At 42.0% G+C, this 13,124-nt stretch overlaps 1 protein-coding gene across 1 annotated transcript in view; it reads left to right on the top strand.

Annotated features, from left to right (window-relative positions):
• The window catches only part of ERICH3 (glutamate rich 3), a 98,051-nt gene extending 85,200 nt beyond the window's left edge, over positions 1-12,851 (top strand). Inside the window, exons 13-15 of the mRNA XM_081145369.1 lie at positions 3,606-3,731; positions 7,206-9,559; positions 10,393-12,851. Of these exons, the coding sequence (XP_081001495.1) occupies positions 3,606-3,731; positions 7,206-9,541 (2,462 nt within the window). The 3' untranslated portion in view covers positions 9,542-9,559; positions 10,393-12,851. The remainder of the gene's footprint in view (positions 1-3,605; positions 3,732-7,205; positions 9,560-10,392) is intronic.
• The last annotated feature ends 273 nt before the right edge of the window (positions 12,852-13,124 follow it).

The raw sequence follows: 13,124 nt of genomic DNA, 5'->3' as shown, positions 1-13,124 counted from the left end.
AAGAAGGAATAAATTTAGAAAGCTTGCCTACTAATATTGGAAAACATACCCTTGCCACCACTTTTCAATTGCTGAACTGTCAAATATAGAAAGAATTGGTGGAAATTGTGGCATTGTCAGCAATGGTACAGGGACATAAAGGCCTTTATCGTTATCAGTAAAATTGCTCATTGATGCCTCCTTTTTTGAAGAACGCACAGAAACATACCAAAAGCCTCTAAAAATATCATACTCTTTGACCCAGCAATTCCAATTACAGGAATTTATCCTAAAGGAATCATCCAAAATAAGTATAAAATGATTATAAGTGGTATTTAAAATAGCTTTATAATCTCACACACACAAAAGAAAATAACTCAATATCCAGCATCAGGCACTTAGTTAATAAAATTTAAGTAAAACCTTATTAGAACATTCTATGCAGTTATTGAAGAATCTTTTCTATTTAGTGGTATGTAGAAATAGTCACAATATATTGCTACATAAAAAATATCTATAGTAAAAGTAGAGTAAAACAATACTCAGAAATCCATAAAAATGTTAACTAGTAGTGTTTTCTGAGTTAGGATAATTTAATTTTCTTCTTTGTACTTTTTATCTTTTCAAGCTTTAGGTAATGAATGTGTACTACTTTCACATTTAGGAAAAATACAGTATATATTATTTTAAAATATGTCTTTCATAATTTAAAAAAGCTAACATTGTAATACAGTAATATTTGGGTATTTTAAAAACATCTTAAAATATTCTATATCATTTGAGTGGGGAAAAATGCTTTTCTAAGAAATTCTCTACATGAGCCTCTTCCATTTTGCTGCAAAAGCTGTGAAAACTGACAATTACCGTTGCTTTTCATGGTCATCCTTACGGAGAGGCAAAAGAGAGGGACCTTGAGGGATGAAGGGCTAACCAGAGGGAACAAAGTGATGTGTCATGTTGCTGGCCTGGGAGTCCCAGCATGCACGGTCCTCCTCTACCATAGGTGAAAAAACGGCTCAGGGCCCGGTCGGGCGTGGCTCAGTGGTTGAGTATCGGCCGAGGATCCAGGAGATCCGGGTTCAAGTCCTGGCCGGGGCACACCCCAGGTTGCAGGCTTGGTCCCCGGTCGGGGTGTGTGCGGGAGGCATCCTATTGATGATTCTATCATCATTGATGATTCTGTCTCTCTCTCCCTCTCCCTTCCTCTCTCTGAATCATTAAAGATATATTTAAAAAAGCAACATACACAACGGTTCAGGTTAGACACTGGCCAAGCTCTTGCTTTTAAGGTTCCGTTTCAGAAGAACATCTGTGAAAAGATGACCAAGTGAGGCATTTCCTGGTGTCACGCCTGATAAGCCCGTGATGCTCAGGCCAGGGCCTCATTCTTGTTGAATCGGAAGCAGGCGACACCTAGCTGTCCAGGCTGTCGTCTCCTTCCAACGTGCAACCCTCCGGGCAAGCCGGCAGACGGGGGCAAGTGGTGGTTGCAGTCCTGAGACAGAGGGACTACATGCTTCACTGTCAGTCCTGAGTGAGTTGTAATGTTCAGATTATGCCAGTACTCTTTGGCTTCTTAGAATAATTTTTTTGGTTCAGTAGCTGCTAACTGTTTATTTTCATTATTTATTAGCATAAACCTTATTTCTTTAAAAAAATTTTATAGAGTTATAATTGACATACATGATATTAATTTTAGGTATACAACATAATGATTCAATATTTGTATAATAAGCCATATTTTTTTATGGCCTATGGACTACTTGGAAAAAATCTTAGCGGTCTTGTTGGCTCTGAGGAAGCAAAGCTTCGAGTAATTGCTACAAAATCAGCGTTCCTCCCATCCCCTTGTCCTACCATCCTTGGGATTTCTAATGCTCAGTCAGCCAAGCAGATTTATACACAAAAACTTAAAGCACTGCTTATTTAAACTCTCTAGTTATGCATTGTTAACATTATTAGAATGGGAAAGATGATATTTAACTTATATGGACTATGTTTAGAAAGTTCCTAAAATAAAGGCTAATTTGATAACAAAACCAACTATAACCTAATTTTCATAAGTTGCTGTCATCTCTAAACTATAAAACTTTTTTATTTGGCATATTGTATGAATGAGGAAAATTGATGTTCAAAAAACTTTTGAAGGGAATATATTTGAACCATGTGATGCACCTCTTCTCATTTCTATCTTCTTACAGATTAATATAGCTAAGTAATTCTGTTTTTCCCCAAAAGCAAATAAGGCAGATATTTCACTCTCTGTTTCCAAACACAGAGGGATCAGTAAACAACTAGCTTAGAATTCACCTTAACCAAGCAAGAGACCACATTCTAATTTTGATTTTCTCAAAGTACCTCAACTGAATCAAAATATCTGAGAGGAAAGAAAGCAAGAAAGTATAAAAGAAAGGAGGAAGTGTGAGAGGGAGGCAAGGAAAGGGGGGGGGGGGAAGGTATTGTGGAAATACCCTGTTCTGATCTAGGAGGGCAGATCTAGATCTAGTGTTATTTGAGTAAGCTTTGTTAACCAGAAGGTAGCATAATGGTAGATGTCAGGGAATTAGGGACATGGGTCATCAGATGGTAGTTAGGGGATGTAGAAAGGAACATGTCAGAAAATAAAGACAAACTTACTTGATATTACAGTGTTGCCTAGAATCACACCACACTGGCTGATGCTACGTGTAATAGTCCCAATCATCATCATCATCATCATAGTTATTGCTTATTAAGTTCTTAGGCATTTGCTAATAGTGAAAGGTAGGCATCCTCCACACATATTACTTCACAGGGGTGGGCAAAAGTAAGTTTACAGTTCACATGGAAAATAATACAACAATTAGTAAATAATAATACAAAGCAAACTCTGTGTTTTGTGTACTCACAACTATAAACCTACTTTTGCACCCCCTTATTTAATCCTCCCAGTAATAATTGAGTAGCTATACCTCTATTTGACAGACGAGTAAACTGAGGCTTAGGCCAAAAACTTGCCCCAGATGGCACAGCTGGGGTAGTATGGAGTATGGGACTCGAACTTAGGTCTTTGTGTTCTTGAAGTTCCATGCTAGCAATCAGCTGCACACAACAGGGATTTCTACAACAGCTTTAACTGTAAAATTTATAGGAATCATGCACTAGCTTTTTTGCTCTGTCCACATGGAGTGCGTATTGAGGTCAAATCACTAAAATCTACTAATGGATGAAAAGCTCGTAGTATAGTCAGCTCTGGTAGTTTTAGCGATTTAAAAGAGCAGTGGTGGTTGGTGTTATAGAAGCCATAACACACATTTCTAGAATGGAAAAGGCAACCAAACTCCTTTTTCAATCATTTTATTGCATGTGCATTTGGCAAATCTGTCACTGCTTCTGGCTGTTGTCATTTTTTAATGCAAGCATTTCTTTGCATGGGTTTCTTTACTTCACGATCTTCTATTGTCTTAATTCTTTTTGAAATCAAAGCTTGGAAGCTGTTTAATCTTACTAGATTTTAAAAACAAGATCATATTTTAATGTAAATGCTTTTAAATTAACCCCATTTGCTGAAATGAGGTGAAATAGCTCAGCAATGTTCCCATGACCTGTTTCTATACCTTTTGATATTTCATATGATCTCCAACCAGTGGGACAGATATCAGGTGGAGCTGTGGAACCAGGCTGCCACTGCCCCCGTGATGCCGAGCCTGGTGTTAGCAGCACCGATGAGGGGGAGACGCTCTTGACCGAGCCGGAGATTGGCACAGGTGCAGGTAAGGACACATCATTACCTCGGAAAAACCTTCAGGAACCCTCTGCCCGGGACAGCCCCATTTTAATCTTTCATGTTTCTATTCTTGTTTCCTTCATCTTCCAGGTTTATTTTCTTTTTAGCTGATGAATGTGATGGCAGGAGGTGGTTGAGAGGCCTTAAGGGGAGCTTTAAAGCTGGTAACAGGTGTAAATGGTATTTTTTTTAATACATTGGTGCCTAGAATGAAAATGAAGAACTTTGGATTATAAAAAACATTGATAGGGATTTTCAGATCAGTCTTATTTTATAGACAGCTTCCCAGTTAGTTGACCAGGTAGGAGGATTGGAGACATGGAGAACCAAGGCACATTGCATAATGACTGATTTGAACTCCCTATTTTTTAAAATTAGAGAAGAATTTATTGCCATCAGCATATGACCTGGCTCTTGATGATGAGTGTTCGAGCTGCAAGAGTGCCAATTAGAGTGACCCAGCAAACGTGATTCATACTTGTCTGGTCAAACATCTTGTGTCCTTGAAATCAGGATTCCCATTATTTAGTGGATGACCTTTTCAAAAATACCCTGATTTGAATATATATATGTGCGTGGGGGGCTGGGGGATTATTCACCACATATGTTTTATTTATCACATGGTCACATTACCCCCACCTCCAATTTTAATGATAATCATCAAGCACTGTGAGGTATTTGAGATTTTATCCTATTTTTTAAGCAAACAAGTTAGCGAGCCATAGTTTCATGAATGCCAGCAGAAGACACAAGACTCCTGGGTCAGAGAAAAAACCAAAAACTTTATTACTCACAAAAAAATAGCAGTAGCCAGAATATTTGCACTTATGCTGGTTTCCTGAGCTCCAGTTCTCCCTAGGCAATGTGGAGAGGGCCAGGTGACATTTGAATATGGAGTAGGCTAAGTTGTATGACAAGGACCCTGTGCTTGAAGAATCCAAGTCTTTTATAGTGGGCATTAAATCAGAGGAGCTCCCCAAACATTCTACATTCTAACGGGCACAGTAATTGTTAGATCAAATCCGGTTAAAGCAAGAACGTATAATATATTGTAAGCAGTGGAAGAGAGATTTGTTAGGGTTTTCTGTGTGCCAGGCACTGTGCTAACCATGTTACGGTTTACTATCACAAGAATTCTGGGAGTCAAGCATTGCTATTCCTAGTGTATGGATTAGAGAATGAAGGCTTGGAGAGGTATTATTTCCCAAGTTCACACAACTAATAAGTGACAGAGCTGGTATTCTCACCCAGGTCTGCCCAACACCCAAGTATGCACTCATTCCACTAAGTCAAATCACCCCTATTTGTGAATATTGCTTGCTCTCTTATAGTCATTTTTTCAAAAGCTATTGGGCTACCATAAAAAAACACAATCCAACCATGTCATATTTTTGTACTGATATTTCTCAGAAGGGCTTCAATTACTCTTTCTCCCTTGTTTCAGGAATGTCATACCTGACTCCCCATCATTGTGTGTTCATAAAATAGCTCAGCTGGATGTCATTAGTACTTTCTTAGAATTTAGGCACAGTACATTATTACATGGTGGGTAGGCAATTTTATTCCCTGTTTTCCTGAATGTTCTTTAAATAATCCATAATTTTAGAGGCCAGCTTAGCAAAACAGATGACTTTATTGAAATGTCTTTCATGATTGAATTTTAATATATTTAATGTAGGAATTTGAATAACAACAAATATATTATTAAAGAGACTTGGCACATGTTGTTTCTCACCATTTTAATTGAATTTTGCTTTAAATCAGGAAATAATCTGTAATGAAATAAAATAGACCATATTCTTTTAGGCAAATTGGCTACATGTTCTCTGAGAGAACATTCAGTTCAACATTTTCCTCTAGGATCTTCTAGGTACAATTTAGTAAATAACCACTATGATATGCTGAGGACCACCTAGGAAAGTCAACCCCAAACCTATTGATAGAACTAAATTTCTGTATTATTACTTTGAAAGAAGACATCAAAAGTTACTTTCCAAATACATTTTTAAAGGAAAATGTAATATCAGTTATTATTGCCTTACTTCAAAATGGTTTCTTGTAATAGCTGGCAAGAGACAGAGAATGTAAGAAAGGATGTCCGTGTTTTGTGTTAGGAAAGGGAATGGAGTGATAAGACAGTCCTGGGTGGGGTATCGAACTAGGAAGAGGTGAATAAGATTAGGGCTTTAAGCTTCTGGGAGATTATTGTTAATGGGGTAGGAAGCAGAATAGCTACTGAAAAAAGCAACCAAATAAAAAAAAAAGAAAGACACATTTGCCTATTTTATAGATTTACATAATTTGGAGTTTGACACCCTGGAATGACAACTTATTTTATAACATGTAGTCCAGTGTCTTTTATAAATGAAAAAAAATTAAATTGATAGAAATTATTAAGACAACCATTTTAGAAGATCTTATCTTCCAAAGTATTATTTTGCAGTGGGAAAGTTTAAATGCTTTGGGTGTGTGGTATGACATGCCTTTATTTATTTTGTGTAGATCATTTAAACAGAAATACATGTATTTGTTAAATTATAAGAAATCCATTTGAAGTCTTTTAAGAAGCATATTGAACTTGTATTTATTGAAGCATGATAGTTATTATACCCAGATGTGCCAGGGAATTATGGATAAGAATTTATGAAAGACTTCAAGAAGGTTATTTATATTGAAAATTGTCCCAGACTACAAAGTCTTGTCTGGCTTTGTGATCCAGTTTTGCCAAAGGCAAATCAGTTCCTGAACAAAGATGGGAGGCATCCTGACCTATAATACAAATTGGTGTCTTTAGTAAAAAGTCTTACCTTGAGCTATATAATTATTTGATAACTATATCTAGATATAGTAGTTTAAAATTGCATGGGATAATGATGAACTCACACTCTATTATGATTGTTTTGCTAAATGCCCATGTACGTATAAAAACATGGGCCGGGGACAGGTGTATTACGGTGCTATAGGGAACAATGATTTCTAAGAAGGTAAGATACTATTTTTTTATAGCAATTTTTTTTTTGTTGCAAGTCCTAATATTTCAAATGAAAGAAGTAGGGGTGTTTGTGTGTGTGTGTGTGTGTGTGTGTGTGTGTGTGTGTGTGTGTGAGAGAGAGAGAGAGAGAGAGAGAGAGAGAAAGAGAGAGGAGAGGAAGATAGAGGAATTGATTTTATTATTCTAAGACATAGTGTTTTTGTTTGTTTTCAACATTTCTAATGTTCAGTTTTCCTTTAATATCACTGTATCCATTAAATTTGATAGCATTTCTTTTCATCATGAAAAGCCATTTTGGTGCATGTTATAGTCGATGTCATCATAGAATGGAGAAAATGTTTTATATATAATATCAATGGCCCCTTGATGTTATATATAATATCTCTTACAGTATATAAGATTACATATAATATCTCCTGGCTGTGCACTTTGATTAAAGTCACCTTGTTTTCTAACCTTGTTTTACAGCCCCGAGTAGGAATTTGGCGGTGGGGGAAAGCCCAGCCCTGGACCCAAACAAGGAATCCAAGCCGGCTGCGTGGGAAGCACACGCACGCGAAAAGGAAGCAGCAGTGCGAGAAGATGAGGGTCCCCAACACAGGGACCCCGGCACAGCAGAAGAAAAGGGGGGTGTAGCGCTGTGGGGAAAAGCGGGGGCTCCTGCGCTTCCCTTGGGGGAGTGGACACCAACAGCAGAACAGCCAGCTTTTGTGGAAAGGTTTGCAGAGGAAAGAGAGACCCCTCAGGGCATAGCAACCCGGGCCGGGGCCGGGGCCGAGGCCGAGGCAGGAGGGGACAGAGAGCTCCAGGGAGGGGGGCGACACCCAGTGGGCAAAGGAGCAGCAGGAGCCGCTGGCGGGCTGAGTGGAGAGGCCCCTGGCGAGCCGACAGCGCGGGAGACAGAGGCGGCAGCTCCTGAGGGCCAGCAGGGCTCGGGGAAGGCCGCGTGTGCAGGCGGGGCTGCAGCCCTGCGCGCGGCGTGTGCTCAGCGGGCCGCGGCCCTGAGGGAGGCCGTGATGCCCCAGGAGGGAGAGGCCCGGGGGGCGGCAGGGTCTGAAAAGCCAGATGTGGAGGCCAGTGAAGAGGAAGCATCCGTAGGCCTGGCGGACGGGGGGCCCGAGGGAGACACTGCACCCGGGAGAGGGGATGGTGCAGCAGGGACAGCGCTGGGCCCGGAGGAAGCAGCCGACGCGGGGAAGGCAGATGGGAGAACCGCCACCCCGCTGAGCCCAGCTTCTGAGAAGAAGGGGACAGCCCCCGGCGCCGCTGCGGAGGAAAGCCTGCGAGGCCTCAGTGAGGAAGATGACGGAGGGAAGGAGGCTGCGACTGAGGCAGAGTCTAGTCCGAAAGGCGCTAGGAGAGAAGCATTACCTGAGGCATTAGACACAACAGGAGGGAGCGGGGAAGCTGAGAGGCCAAAAACGCCTCCGCGGGAAGCCGAATCTGGCAGAGGAGAGGTGACAAGGGCAAAGGCTCCTCAGGGCGAAGCCCTTTTAGAGGAAGAGCAAAAGTTGAAAGGGGAGGAGGGGGAGACACAAGGCCCCCCAGATGAGCTGGAGTGCGATGTGGAGAATGCAGCGCCCACGGAGCCTTCTGCATGGGCTGAAGGCACAGGGCCACCAGGGGAAGGGGCACTGGGGGAGAGGGCGGTGGCCCTGTTTGAGGCGGCACCTGGAATTGAAAAGCCACCGGAAAACGTAAGAGCTGCGAGGAAAGAGGAAGGAGGGGAAACACTGCGGGAAGCTGGGGGCACAGGGCTTAGGGGCAGGGGGCAGCCGCCCTGCGGGGAAAACCGGGAGAACGCGGCTCCCTCGGAGCAGGATGACGGGCCAGGCCCTGGGCCAGAGGGTGTGGTAGGGGCTCCTGAAAGTGACCCAGCGGGACAGCCGCAGGCTGCCGAGGCGACAATCACGGCTGCAGGCGAGGCCCAGGGGCGTGCAGCCGAAGATCAGGATGGCCCTGCAGGACTGGGAAGGAAGGGAAAAGAAGGGTCTTTACAAGGGCAACAAGGAGCCGGCGCCACGGCGCTGACCCAAGAAGGCCTTTTCGAGGGTGATTCCACGATGGCAGAGAAGTTGAGTGAAGAACCGGTGGCTGAGGCCCCAGAGGGGGAGGCAGATGAAGAGTGTCCTCTGGGGGCACGAGTGACAAAGGACGGACACCGCGAGGGGGATGGGAGCTTGCAGGGTGGAGCGGGGGTGGCCCAGGAAGGTCTCCAGGAAGGAGCAGCAGAAGTGGCCCCGGGGAAGAGGGACGCGTTGGCAGGTGTGAAGACAGCGGAGGGGAAAACAGCAGCAAGTACAGACCCCTCCTTTTCAGATGCCGCTGGCGAGGAAGCCTGGCGCAGAGGGCACGAGTTACTGGGAAAAACAGCAGCTGCGGAGAAGGTGCAGGCAGAGGGAGCGGCGCTGAGCGAGGAGGAGGTGCCCGCAGGGCGGGGGGTGCCCGTGACTGCGGCGTCGAAGGCTGAAGTGAGGGCTCTAGGGCAACCCTCCCACCTGGGAGGGAAGGCCCCGCATCCCGGGCCAGGGCAGAGGGGAGGGGACGCTGACGCCGGTCAGCGGGCAGAGTTCATGGGACAGGAGGCAGGGATGGGGAGCTGCTGGGGGAGCAGTGAGGCAGGCAAGGCTGAAGACTTCAGACTGGGATTAACCCGAGAGACAGAGCCGAGTGTGGAGAGTCCGCAGGGTGTGGCAATACTCCCTGGAGAAGCCGACTGCCCGGGAACCCAAGAGAAGCAAGAGCATACAGTGCAAAGAGAAAGTGAGCATGCAGACGTTTCCCTGAACAACAAGAAGGCCTAGGGGACTTCATGGCAGACGGTGAGTTGAGGCCTGATCTGTCTGCAGGACTGAAGATACCCCACCTTGGGTCCCCTCTGCTTTGGGCTGGCTCATCCCTTTATCAGCCCTTGTTTGCACATAGCACACACGCTTCAGTTCTGTGCTGCTTAGCACCCAGCCTATCAGGGCAGGGCTGGGGAAGGCGGGGGTGGGGCCAAAGCACACACAGGGACCCGCCTCTGTTCCCTTTGCAACTCGAAATCGCATCCTCGGTCTTTGCAAGAATAGCTCTCTGAAGCAGTGAGATTCCTATCTCCCTTAGAGGGCCCCAAAGGTGCAATACAGAGGAGAAGATGCCACAGGGACACACCACAGAAGGAAAGAAGCAAACACTGTTCCAGAGTTCAGTTCCCTTTTAGTATTTAAAGGAATGGCTGTGATTATTTGTCTTTAAATGGGCTCTATTCCTTAATTTCTTCAGTTTTATGGCTTAATATATATAGGGTGTCCCCCCAAAATGTATACATACTCTTCGAATAATTATAAAGGCAGTGTTTATTAAAATACATTTTAATTTCAAAATTGAGCTATCAGCTGTTAAAGTATGTATACATTTTTGGGGATACCCTGTATGTATGTATGTATATATAAATAGTCATACATATATAAAATATATTAACTATTAAAGATATATAAAATATATAAAATACGTATATATGTAAAACAGTAAAGAAAGTAACAAAAGATCAAAATTATTTTTAGCATTTCCTTGTTTGCCTGCTATTTCTTCAATGCCCTCATATCTTTAGTGTCTAGTTTCTAATATCCTGAGCGATTATATTCATAATTCTATCTTTTTTATTATTTTTTAGTGCATTTTAAAGATGTCTTCTGGAAGACTTAAAGAGTGGAGAAAGATTCACCCAAGCACTTTGCCAGGACTTTAGATTTTATCTTAAAAAAACAAATTACTGTACTTGTCTGAGCTGGTTTCCAGTCCGTCATTCTGGTCGGAAGCACAGTATGCACCTTGAGGATACCTGGCAGATCTGTAGGACCCTCCTTATGGGCAGTGGTTCCTAATAAAGGACTCTGAGGCTGATATACATTCAACATAGCTGAGATGTCTATGTTCAAATCTGGTTGATAGTGCTCCAATGCTTGACTTTTACCAAAGATCACCTGAAAGGCCCAGTCCTGACATCTGGGATTTGTTTAAATTTTTTTTATTTATAATCAAATATTAGTCCCAGTTTCATACATGAGAGTTTTCTTTAAAATCTGTGGCTTGGGGCTTTAATGGCTCAGTCTGTGAAAATGAATTCTGAAGGTCCTTCCATGTATAATCAAAACTAAAGATTGCTCCAGTCCAGTAAAATGATTCCATGGCATGTATAATCACTCACAAATACCGATTCCTTCTATTTATACCAGAAGGGCAATGTAAAGTGGAAATCTTATTTCGAAATGCCCTTTGCTTTTTGTGTGTCTTTCTGTAGTTTTGCTTCCTAAGGTAGACGGGTAAATGCTTGTGGGATTTTGTCCCTGGGAGCCTTATTTGTGGGGCCACTCAAATTTTAATCATAGTAGTAAATAATTTAGCTGGGTGAAATGAGTCACAATAGTTATACAGGCAAACACTGCACATCAGCACACCTAGCAACATTCTAGACTCTAGACTGTTTGGTTGATGTCATTCAATGGAAGAGAACTTTGGATTAAATTAGCGTGCTGCTCACCTTCCCAAGTTCTGTTATTTCAAACCTGTGAACTAACCTTGGAGTGCATTGTAAATCAACAGTCACAGTCACTTTCTGAATTACTCCCTGACGTTGCTAGAAATAGTTGTGTATCAGCGTGCCTGCTGGGGATTTTGATTTCCTCGAAGACATCTTTGTTCATATCCCAGAACTCCAAAGGGCACATACATTTGGCTATCTTTTCTCCACGTGAGGAGGTGAAAGAAAATTTCCTAAAGCGGTGATTTTCTAGCTGGATTCACATCAGACACTCATCAGACATTTTCGTGAATGCACGAATGATTCAACCCCTAGTTCCACCCCAAAGATTCAGATTTAATCAGTTTTAGATGGGCGAAGGCATTGGTTTTGGTTTGGTTTTGTTAATCCAGTTGATTCTACTATGTAGTCAAAATGGAGAACTGCTGCCCTAAATTACCATATAATCCATGCTGGTTGCCTACAGTGGTTCTCAAAATGTGATCAAGATATCAGCGTCACTTGGAACTGTCCCAAATACTAATTCCTGCTCTCATATCTATTAAATTGGAAACTCTGTGGGTGGAGTCTAGCAATTGATGGTTTTAACAAGCCCTCCAGGTGATTCTGATGTACTCTAAAGTCTGAAATCTGCTGTCTTGGACAACTGATTATATTGAGGATTAGTCTCAGTTGAAAAACGGATTGTAGAAGCACTGAGAACTTTCTTTGTCTTGTGTCCATCTCTTTCTTTTCCTGTTGCTCTTTCTGTTTTTCTTTCTCTAGGGAAGGGAACTCAACATAAAAGTGATGGATTCAACGTTAAACTCATTTTCATTATGACCGTAATGATGTGTATATGAATGAAGCCTTTCAGCTCCACCCCCTGTTGAGGATGTGCCTATCACTCATGGCACATCTTAGATCCCCTTTGTTTTCTGAGTGAATTTCATCTACATTATACCCAATTTCATTGATTCCTGAGCTACATTACTGTGGAACTCTACAGTATTTGTTCCTTGATCTCAACCTCAATGCTACAGAGCACTTTGCATACATAGCACTTTATGGGAAAGATTGTAAACTTTTAATTCTATTGAAGAAGGAATTATGTACCATGTGTTAAATGGAAATTGCACTGGGTTATTTTTATATTTAACACATTTTGTTGAAGCATTCCGTAACATGATTCTACAATCTGCATGGGGGTTTAACTATGAAATTCAGTGTCGTGATAGTTTGACTAAATGAATTCTTTCCGGCAAATACTGTGTTGGTAAAATTATCTATATGTTCTACTGAACTGTTTTTTTCCTAGTTTCGTTATCAAAATCATGAATAAAACATATGTATACAGATGAGACATGTGAATGGTTCTTTATAAATAAGACTAGATTTTTAAAATCTTCTTTGTCCTTTCCTTACAAAATTGAAACTCCATAGAGCAGAGCAGAGAGAATTAGTTTCATTGAAATGTATTTTTGAGTATGTGTGTTTCTATTCACTGTCTGCATTCATACATGTCTTCTGCATGCTTGGGATCATACAGTGGAAAGTTATCAGCATTTCATAGATAAGTAAAGAGAAGCTCAATAAAGTTAAGTGGTTTGTTTAAAATCACGGTCAGTCTCTGGGCTTTGTACTCCAAACTATTTTATCACGTATACTTCCTTCTAGGAAGAGGTACATATGTATGCTAAGATACTACAGGTAAACCTCGACATATTTTTGTTTGCTTGTTGAAGGAAGAAAAAATATTAACAAAGAAAAGTGAGTTTGAGAATGACTTTAAAGAATTCTAGCTATGTTTATTCTCTGTTCTCTTGAACCTCTTGCTGCTGGCCGTGGTGACAGGGAACTTTTCAAAAATGACACAGTGAGTTGGT

This window comes from Miniopterus schreibersii, assembly GCF_964146895.1.
Source record: "Miniopterus schreibersii genome assembly, chromosome: 8".
Classification (NCBI taxonomy): domain Eukaryota; kingdom Metazoa; phylum Chordata; class Mammalia; order Chiroptera; family Miniopteridae; genus Miniopterus; species Miniopterus schreibersii.
This window is presented reverse-complemented; position numbering and strand designations above follow the sequence as displayed.